We start from the raw sequence: 11,369 nt of genomic DNA on the forward strand, positions 1-11,369 counted from the left end.
GTTTGTTTACCGTTTATTGTACCGCCTCCCGGTGTGCGGTTGGCTTGTGCGGCTACGTCCCTGCCTCTGATCTGCTCTGTCATAGCTATAGCGCCACTAGCTAGCCAGATAGGCGGTACAATGAGGTGTCAATAAACAAGGAAGGAAGAGAAGAATCAAAGCGACCAAATCGGTCAAACAAATTAAAAATTCTTAACGGCTTCCGCGCCACAGGAGATATTCGCAGCGGCATGTATAGGTACTTATAGTTCACAGATTCAGAAGCCCTCAAAGGAAAAAAAGTCGTCAAAGAGCGCAGACAGGCCGTAAACACGGTGTTTATGTTTTATTTATGTCCGCGTACCAGGTGGCAGGGTACTGCTGCAACAGGACCCCATGGTCTGGGTCGTCAAAAATGCTGCTGCTTGGAGGGCTAGATGAATACGAGAGTCATGAACCTGTGAAGGGCTGTCAAGGCCCAGAAAGTAGTTTTTTTGCCACTCAGTGTGTGTTACCCCATATGTTTTAATACACCCCAAAATGACCCCTTCTTTACTCTTCAAAATTAAAATGTTTTCTTACCTTTTATGTCCTGGTCAGAAAATGTATAGGCTATAGGGCGGAGTGGTTATTGTATGTTTTATAATAATAATCAAAATCTACAACGTAACTAGTAACTATACATTTTCAAATAAATGTAGTGAAATAAAAGTGCAACATTTGGATCCGAGATGTAGTGGAGTAGAAGTGAAATTGGAAATAGTACAAATACCTCAACATTGCACTCAAGTACAGTAGGCTACTTAAGCAAATATACTTCGTTATTTCCACCACTGTGAGAGACATCACATTGTAATGTTTTTCTACTTTGTTTTCCTTATGCATGTTATCATTTATGATGCTGACTGTGTGTGAAATAGTATTTTCTCCTATTCACAAGAATGGTAATGGGCTCGGACAGTGATGAGTGACAGGTGACAGAGACTGATGTCGCCACCCACACAAGGTTACATAGGGAGGAAGTGACTCACGGGGAACAGGCCTAGGAATGAGTGTGTAGGCCTACACGGGAGAAGAGGAGCGCCAGGTAGGTATATAGCAGTCGGATTAATGAACGAAGTTTGATCGCGCTATATCTGCAGCCTTTAACAACAGAACTATATAGTGTCTGGACCGTCGGGGAATTAAGCAACCGCTTAATTGCCGCTGCCGTCGGGTGATCGGCGTTTGGATTGGAATCTGGTCGGTGGTTTTCTACCAACGGAGTTAGAACTAACTACAGACCGGTGAGATCGAACCCAAAGCTTTCTGTTGGAGTATAAACTTTAAGGGGTACTGATGTGTCTTTCTTACAGGTCTCTGTGGATTAATTTACCTAATTCCCTTGTTGAAGTTGCTGTTGAAATGAATAGGAGATCCAAGCAGGCACATTTCTAGCCCCCGATCGGGACCCTCCATAAAGCTTTTCTGACATTTTGATGAGTTTTATGTAGGGTCCCTGGTCATGACTATATTTTCGTATGGGAATTCCGGAACGCGGAAGTAAACATGCTCTCTAAGATTGAATCTGCGCCGTTTGACGGCCTTTTTTTGTTTGCGTTATTCTGAATTCGGGAACTTTAAGTATACATTCCGCTGCGAATGTCTCCTGTGGCGCGGAAGCCGTTAAGTATTTTTAATCTTTGTTTGACCGATTTGGTCGCTTTATTTCTTCTTGTTTGTTTACCGTTTATTGTACCGCCTCCCGGTGTGCGGTTGGCTTGTGCGGCTACGTCCCTGCCTCTGATCTGCTCTGTCATAGCTATAGCGCCGCACTAGCTAGCCAGATAGGCGGTACAATGAGGTGTCAATAAACAAGGAAGGAAGAGAAGAATCAAAGCGACCAAATCGGTCAAACAAAGATTAAAAATACTTAGCGGCTTCCGCGCCACAGGAGATATTCGCAGCTTCATGTATGGGTACTTATACTTCACATATTCAGAAACACTCACACGTCTTTCTCAAATCGTCAAAGAGCGCAGACAGGCCATAAACACGGTGTTTATGTTTTATGTAGTCTGCGTACCAGGTGGCATGGTACTGCTGCAACAGGACGCAATGCACTGGGTCGAACAAAATGTCAGAAACTTCAGTAGCATTGGGTTCTGCTTGGAGGGTAGCCCTCCAAGCAGAACCCAAATGCTACTGAAGTTTCTGACATTTGTTCGACCCAGTGCATTGGGTCCTGTTCCACGTCGTCCATGCCACCTGATTAAAACATTTACTGGCTCATGTTTACCGCCTCCCCGCGCTCTTTGACGATATTCTTCAGTATGAGGCTTTCTGAATATGTAAAGTATAAGTACCCATACATGCCGCTGCGAATATCTCCTGTGGCGCGGAAGCCGTTAAGTATTTTTAATATATGTTTGCCCGATTTGGAAGCTTGGATTCTTCTTTTCCTTCCTTGTTTATTGACACCTCATTGTACCGCCTATCTGGCTAGCTAGTGGCGCTATAGCTATGACACAGCAGATCAGAGGCAGGGACGTAGCCTCACAAGCCAACCGCACACCGGGAGGCGGTACAATAAACGGTAAACAAACAAGAAGAAATAAAGCGACCAAATCGGTCAAACAAAGATTAAAAATACTTAACGGCTTCCGCGCCACAGGAGATATTCGCAGCTGGATGTATAGCTACTTAAAGTTACCGAATTCAGAATAACTCAAGGAAAATAATGGCGTCACATGCCGCGGGTCCTATTTTAGAGAGAATCTCCACTTCCGCATATAGGAATTTCCATACGAAAATACAGTAGTGAGCAGGGACCCAACGTAAAACTCAACAAAATATCAGAAAAGTTTTACGTAGGGTCCCGAAAGGGGCTACTTGGAGGGCTGCCTAGCACATTTCCTTCTTTCCATTTATTGGTCAGCATTCATAGTTACAGGTTACAACTTAAGCATTCGTTCCATGGTTACAGCATATTGAGGCCTTCGTCCCAGGCGCGCCTATAGGTTCCCCTTGTCTCTCTGCTGTCTCTCACTCTCAGTTCTAACTGATTCTCTGTCACATTTTATACATCCCTAATCTGTGGGTGTCACTGTGTGTGTGTGTGTGTGTGTGTGTGTGTGTGTGTGTGTGTGTGTGTGTGTGTGTGTGTGTGTGTGTGTGTGTGTGTGTGTGTGTGTGTGTGTGTGTGTGTGCGGACTTTATTATTTATTTAATTCTACAAAGCGCGGTTTTGCACACTTGACTGTGGGCGGGTTGTTGATTGTTTTGTTTGTTTGTTTGTTGTAAACGTTGTGGCGCAGGACGCTACAGAGAGCGTCGGGACTTGTTTGGGGCGGGAGGGGTTTTGAAAGAGAATTGTTTGTTGATTTCAGTTTGTTTACCTGATTATTTCTTTATGGTAGGGAGAGCGACAGGGACAGACGCACTCTACCAAGTGCATTGATTTAATGTAGCCTACACCGGTTGGTTGATAATAGCTACACATTTGCTGCATCTCTATATAAATAATATAAACTATAATCCTACGATCCTGTTGTTTATTTTTCCTTAGTTAATAATTTGACACAAAGGGCGATTGTTACAATGTGATGTGAACGAAAACAGATATTTGAGAACACATGCATCACAGCTTCAAGAAAGCTGTACATAAACACATACACATTAAAATGCATTGTATTTATTTACCTCAGGAATTGTGTACATTTACTTATCCACATTGGAACACTGGTATACAAATAAAACATTTTAATTGTTGTATTGATAAGCATGAAGCATGAATGATATACCGTATGTCAGTTTTGACACGAGGAAGCAAGTTGCTACTAATTACTAGGTCATTTACTTTTGTAGCACAAGGTGGCAGCAGATGACAAAAAAGGGGGAAAAAAACTAATTCCATTTATGGTGAATTGTTACTGCCTGGTGATCAGAACAGTGTTGTTTTGGGCTTTCATTTAGTTGTAGTCACCTGGGAATGTCTTAGTGTTTTAGTCGACTAAACATAAGATTTTAGTCGACTAAATCTACGGTTGATTTAGTCGACTAAAATGTATTTTGGCGGGGCTTGATGACGTCGTAATGACATATTTCACACTTGCTGAAAATAGCCGATCTACAAGCTCACAACGCGTCGCAGCTTGTCCACTAGACACTTGTCCTTCCTATAACATTTTAGTCTAGTTTTTAATTCGTTGATGGATTCGTTGCAGTCTCATCTCTATACAGATAGGAGGCAGTAGTGAGCACCCTGTTGTAGGGCCAGGCCATGGAGAAGGTGACCACCATGCAGTCTCATCTCTACAGATAGGAGGCAGTAGTGAGCACCTTAACCCATTCTGAACGGGAACCCATTTTGGTGTTAGCATCATGTTGTGCTTTAGCTATTGAAAAATAGCAGATCTACAAGCTCATAGCGGTGGCGCGCTATGAGCTTGTAGATCTGCTATTTTTGAAGGTCAGAATGGGTTAATCAGACCAGTGTGTGTCCAGTGGAAACCTCGTATGAATCTGATCTCAGGTCAGAATGGGTTAAGCTGACCACCATGCAGTCTCATCTCTACAGATAGGAGGCAGTAGTGAGCACCCTGTAGGCCATGGAGAAGGTGACCACCATGCAGTCTCATCTCTACAGATAGGAGGCAGTAGTGAGCACCCTGTAGGCCATGGAGAAGGTGACCACCATGCAGTCTCATCTCTACAGATAGGAGGCAGTAGTGAGCACCCTGTAGGCCATGGAGAAGGTGACCACCATGCAGTCTCATCTCTACAGATAGGAGGCAGCAGTGAGCACCCTGTAGGCCATGGAGAAGGTGACCACCATGCAGTCTCATCTCTACAGATAGGAGGCAGTAGTGAGCACCCTGTAGGCCATGGAGAAGGTGACCACCATGCAGTCTCATCTCTACAGATAGGAGGCAGTAGTGAGCACCCTGTAGGCCATGGAGAAGGTGACCACCATGCAGTCTCATCTCTACAGATAGGAGGCAGTAGTGATCACCCTGTAGGCCATGGAGAAGGTGACCACCATGCAGTCTCATCTCTACAGATAGGAGGCAGTAGTGAGCACCCTGTAGGCCATGGAGAAGGTGACCACCATGCAGTCTCATCTCTACAGATAGGAGGCAGTAGTGAGCACCCTGTAGGCCATGGAGAAGGTGACCACCATGCAGTCTCATCTCTACAGATAGGAGGCAGCAGTGATCACCCTGTAGGCCATGGAGAAGGTGACCACCATGCAGTCTCATCTCTACAGATAGGAGGCAGCAGTGAGCACCCTGTAGGCCATGGAGAAGGTGACCACCATGCAGTCTCATCTCTACAGATAGGAGGCAGCAGTGATCACCCTGTAGGCCATGGAGAAGGTGACCACCATGCAGTCTCATCTCTACAGATAGGAGGCAGTAGTGAGCACCCTGTAGGCCATGGATAAGGTGACCACCATGCCGGTGATCCAGGTCAGGGCTCTGCTGGGCTGGTACGCCCACACGTACGCCACCGTGTGCAGGATCCGGGACGCCGCAAACACCCGGAAGTGGATCAGGGCCGTGGACAGCTCCGGACCGCTCAGAGAATACAGCAGACCAATCAGGACGAAGGGAATGATGTTCTCCAAATCATTCTGGTGGCACCTGGACACGAAAGAGTCCATGTCACGGGGGGGGAAATGGTACAAAAATGACATATCGTTATTGGCTTGTTGCGTTTGTTAAAGTGGAGCCCTGCTTCTATTAAATAGAATATATTAAATTAGCAAAGCTTTTTTTGAAATACAGTAACTCACTTTGTGTTTGCAATTACATTCCTTTGTGTACAGCATTTTGTAACTATATTTGAGAAGTGCTATACAAATGAAGTTTTCATTTTAGGCAATTTAGCAGACGCTCTCGACTTACAGTAATCAAGGTAAACATAATAATAATAATAATAATAATTATTATTATAAACACAACATCAACATTTGTTTCCCTGGCACAAAAGGGGGAACAAATGACACCAAAAACGAAATAAATAAATATTCGTATCAGTATCAGCTATCGGCTAAATTGTTATTTTAAACATCGTATCGGACGAGAATTCCCGTATCCGTGCATCTCTATAGAGCGTTGCAGTCCCGCCCACTTTCATGACGACGCCAGGCCCAGGAAATAGTTCCCAATGCATTTTAACAATAGACATTTCAAAAAGTATTTATTTAAAGACCTTATAAGCGTCGTACAAAGCCAACTCGAGTTGTGACAAATCATGACAACAAACATAATTATTTTGGACCAAACTAATAATTACAAAGAATAAACAATACATAAATAAACAACGAAAAATGTGTTGTAACCTGCAGTTTTTTTCTTCTTTCTAATTCTTTGTTTGGCCCAAAACATTGTGTTTATTGTCATGATGTGTCACAACTCCAGTTGGCTTTGTCCGCAGCGTAAACGTCACTGGAACTAAATATACATGGACCGCAAAAAAAGAAAAACATTATAAAAAATAAATTAAAATATGATAAAACTTTTATTTATTTATTCTAACCTTCTCACACGCTCCACATCTGGATCAATTTTCATCATCTTCTTTCTCTCCTCGGCGGGTTTATCCGCTACGTCTTCTAGGTTTAAAAAGGCCTGAATGGATGACAGCATAAAGTAGCATAATTATTTCCCTGCTTTGACTTATGTTATTCTAATTACATTATATATTATTATAGCATACAAGCAAAACAGATACTCAAATCGTTTTTGTCATAGAACCACACATAATCAATAAAGAATAATCCGGAGTTCATCAATAGCATAGATGGTACTCATCTGCTACTATACCATATAAATTATCTTACACTATTTCATTCATTATATTGTATGCTACTACCTGTATTTGCCTGTATCTCTTTCCCTGTCTATCTCTCTTCTATTCTCAATCAATTGAATTGATCTGTTCACAACACAGCCTCCGCCAGTTGCGCTGTTCTTTATGCCGTTCAGGCTATATGGAAAAGTGTCTACTAATGTCGTCTTTACAGTCTAGTAAATGTAGATGACAGCTCTGCAAGCTGATAAAATCACACCTGTGTGAACTGAGTGGTGCAACTCAACCCCCCCCAACCCCCCCACATCTCTCTCTCTCTCTCTCTCTCTCATATTAGCAGGCAACAGTGCAGCACTATCCCTCTCTCTGTTTCTGGCACAACAGCGCCCCTACTGGTACTCATTATACTGGTGCTCATTAACCAACACATAGACGGACACGTTCATTGCTGTTCCTTAGAGTGGTTGCACCACTCAAAAACCTTTTACCCCTTGTGAAAAAACTGTCTTACCCCTCGTGAAAAACACTGGTGAAAAACACTGTCTTACCCCTCGTGAAAAACACTGTCTTACCCCTCGTGAAAAACACTGTCTTACCCTCGTGAAAAACACTGTCTTACCCCTCGTGAAAAGCGGAAGAATATCGTCATCAATGACATCATCATCATCTTCAGGATGACGATGGTGGCGTAGGTACAGAACGCTAAGAACACCGGACTGTCCACCAAACTGTCCACCGGACTGTCCATCTGTAAATACAAAATAACGTCTGTCCATGTCAATACAAACTGTACCCCGTGCCCAGTGAGGGCGAGAAGCGACCTCGCCCTGAGGGCGAGAAGCGACCTCGCCCTCGCATGCACACATCCGCCTGGGTGACAGCTAGCAGACTGCTGGGCGAGCGCTTTATGGTGCTTTGGCATAAATATATGGAATGAATTCTGTACTGGCCATATATGGAGGGTGTCTTGAGTGTACAGGGGTTTGATGAGGTCAGATAAACATTATGGAATGTCAGAACAGGTCAGCTCCATATATGGAGATCTAAGGGTGGCAGTGGGGGCAGTGTCTTGAGTGTACAGGGTTTGATGAGGTAGGGCCAGGCCTTAATTTTCAGGCCTGTTTCGCGGCCTGCCGGGCACGGCTTTGGGGCTGGCCCGTCTAGAGTTTGAATGGACAGGTATCAGTCAAAAGGGAGACATCGAAGAGGAAGGATGGGTGGGGAGGATCAACATATGGAATGTCAGAATAGGTCAGCTCCATATATGGAGATCTTAAGGGTTTGAGGTTTGAGGTCAGATGTAGAGTTGCTGGCCGGCTCCATATATGCAGATCTAGGTGATGATCCTCCAGTCTTCTCCATGTATGGCTATCCAGGTTTTGATGAGGTCAGTGTCGTGATCTTCATATATGGAGACGGCCATATATGGTGCCGTGACGTGTCACAAGGCGTGATGTCAAGAAGCGTGACCATATATGGAGTCGTGACCATGATGTCACATCATGGCGCTCTGAAAATGCACACGGCCCACTCATGATGTGGCCGTCAGATGTGGTGGTCCACAACAGTGTTGTTTTTGGCAGCAAATTTCTATTTTAGTTTAGTCAAACTTTATTTAGTTTTAATCACATTTTAGTCACCTGGAATGTGTTAGTTTAGTTTTAGTCGACTAAATGTCATAAGATTTTAGTCGACTAAATCTACAGTCGACTAAAATGTATTTTGATGCCGTCGTAATGAGTGTTTTTACACTTGCTGAAAATAGCCGATCTACAAGCTCACAACACGTCTATTTTCAGCATGCAACCAAGTGTAACATGACTTATACTGGATCTCTTGTCCACTAGTCCCTTCCTAACATTTTAGTCTAGTTTTTATTTGTCGACAAAATTGTCAGTATATTTAGTCTTAGTTTTAGTCATCGTAGCTTAGTTTTCATTTAGTTTCCATTAATTTTCGTCAGTGAAAATACAGGTAGATACATGTAGGTAGTCGACGAACATTTCTCGTCTTAGTTTTAGTCGACGAAAACAACACTGGTCCACAAACACTACTTGGGAGATCCTGTGTCCTGGAGTGGCTTCTAACCTGGATGACATGACAGTGGTACGCACAGTGACTTGCATAAGAGTACAATTACAAAGTACTCGACTCCAGTGCGGTCAAACAACTAATTATATATACATACTCCTCCTGGTCAAATATTACTCAACTAGCACTTGACCTAGTAGTCGTCTTGACGACCATTCATGCATATAGGTTAAAATGTCATTTAGATGGCATTTAGTGGTCATTTAGAGTGGACCACTGTTTCCAAACAGTGGGTCACTTTATTTAGCGTTTCCCACATTTAGCTTTTATTTTAATTTGTTTTCCTAAAAAAGCTAAAATGTTCATGAATTCAAGACCAATTCAATGATTCCTTTCAGTAATCTCATGAGGAAATCTAACACGCCCTGCTTGTTGTTCTGCTATTTCCACTATAGTTTAGGTCCGTGGGGGCAAACGTCTAATCTCTCTTTTGGGTTTTGACCTGAAAAGTTTGGGAACCAGTGATTTAGAACAGATGCTATAGGTTAATTTGTTTACAGCCCATAGTTGTATAGTTTCAATGTACAGATTATTATTTTGATAGTATATTGTTGAGTCAACTAATGCTTCCCGAGCGCGGTGCACGCTGCGGCTCACCGATCCATGAGATGGGTCAAATGTGGAGAACAACTTTCACTGCGGTAACATGTGTGACTAATCATACGACCTATAATCAGCTATAGTGTATATTTTTGTCTTACACAAACATTAAATTCCCATTGACAATGAATGGATGATGTATGATGAAAAGAGTCCCCCCTCACAGTCTAAAATACTTACTACTTACTAAATACTATCAATATACTACTTTAGACAGATGCTATAGTTCATTGTCTATGCCTGATCCTACAGTGTGCACTACATACATTGCCTCTTGCTTACATTTACCTTGCTTTAGTGTAAGTCACTTTGGATGAGAGGAGATCTGCTAATCAAGTGCCTACATTGTAAATTAAATTGTATTGTAACTACAAGAGAAAGTTGCTCTGTCAAATTTGTACAAATCTTTGGTGTTCAAAAGAAAAAAATGACAAACGACATTTTCTTTTTCATATCAATGCTTTGCTGTATTCAGATTTAGACACCCCCCCCACCACCCCACCACCACCATGATGCATGACACCCCCAATATATTTTCCAGAAATCGTCAAATGATATCAACAATGGTAACTGATCTACAAGCTCACAACTCTTGACAGCTTTTAGCTATTGCAGATTTAGATTATATATTAAAACCCATTTTGGGCGGGAACCCCTTTTGGTGTTTCATTGTTATACTTTAGCTACTGAAAAATAGAAGATCGCCGAGTGGCGCGCTACGAGCTTGTAGGTCTGCTATTTTTGAAAAATCGAAGAACGACTGACATAGAAACATAGCTTTTTCAGAAAACTGTCAGGATGGAGAAGACATTTTTAGAATATGATCTCAGGTCAGAATGGGTTAACTCAGGCTTATGTGGTGTATGGGCATGATCTATCTTGCGTGCCAGGACAGCTATTAACCTAGTTTATACTAATGCTATTTGAAAATAGATCTACAAGCTTACATCACATCCTGATGATTAAGCAACCAAAACACATTTAAATCACAATTATTTGAGATAAGCACAGTTAGTTTATGCATACTTGTTATTATTGAAGGATATTCTCCAAAAAAATTGCAGAAATAGCTGATCTACAAGATTCCTGCTATTTGTAGTTTAATAAAAGATCATTAAATAGGCAGTTATATGTCAGTATAATTTCTTTGTATATTTCAGTTAGGGTATTTTGTCATATCTGAGCAAAAAATCATATAGGCCTAGTAATGTTCAATGCCAAAAAAACAACAATTGAATCGTACAATCGCAATTATTTGTATGACAATTAGCCTAATCATCAACTTGAATAATATCGTGTAATCGTGACAGCGCTATTTGATTCTACCTTGTCTTTCAGGTTGTCCATTCCTTCTCGATATAATCCACCAAATAATCCACTTGACAGTCAGTCCTACTTCCTTGTTGGTGACACAATTTCTAGAATGCCTGCACGGAAACAAGAGCCAACAGTCTCTCCGCCTCCCAACGTTAACCCCTGCAGGCCCAGACCGGCCCGCTACAACCAGCGCGCAGATAGCAGAAACTCTACCGCCCGCTCCGTCGAGGCACACACAAACAAACAAGCCCTAATACACTCACTCAGTGAGAGTAGGAACACTTCATGACCATAGGTGAGAGTAGGAACACTTCATGACCATAGGTGAGAGTAGGAACACTTCATGACCATAGGTGAGAGTAGGAACACTTCATGACCATAGGTGAGAGTAGGAGCACTTCATGACCATAGGTGAGAGTAGGAACACTTCATGACCATAGGTGAGAGTAGGAACACTTCATGACCATAGGTGAGAATAGGAACACTTCATGACCATATAGGTGAGAGTAGGAACACTTCATGACCATAGATGAGAGTAGGAACACTTCATGACCATAGGTGAGAGTAGGAACACTTCATGACCATAT

At 42.5% G+C, this 11,369-nt stretch overlaps 1 protein-coding gene across 1 annotated transcript; it reads right to left on the bottom strand.

Annotated features, from left to right (window-relative positions):
• Positions 1-5,280: 5,280 nt before the first annotated feature.
• On the bottom strand, positions 5,281-10,876 carry LOC310853234 (microsomal glutathione S-transferase 1-like). Its single transcript, XM_083757487.1, has 4 exons — positions 10,792-10,876; positions 7,394-7,522; positions 6,502-6,593; positions 5,281-5,603 (listed from the first exon to the last, which is right to left on the bottom strand). The coding sequence occupies exons 1-4, from the start codon at positions 10,810-10,812 to the stop codon at positions 5,360-5,362; spliced, it is 486 nt and encodes a 161-aa protein (XP_083613613.1). The 5' UTR covers positions 10,813-10,876; the 3' UTR covers positions 5,281-5,359.
• Positions 10,877-11,369: the final 493 nt, after the last annotated feature.

This window comes from Protomyctophum parallelum (genome assembly GCF_964188405.1).
Source record: "Protomyctophum parallelum genome assembly, chromosome: 22".
Taxonomy (NCBI): domain Eukaryota; kingdom Metazoa; phylum Chordata; class Actinopteri; order Myctophiformes; family Myctophidae; genus Protomyctophum; species Protomyctophum parallelum.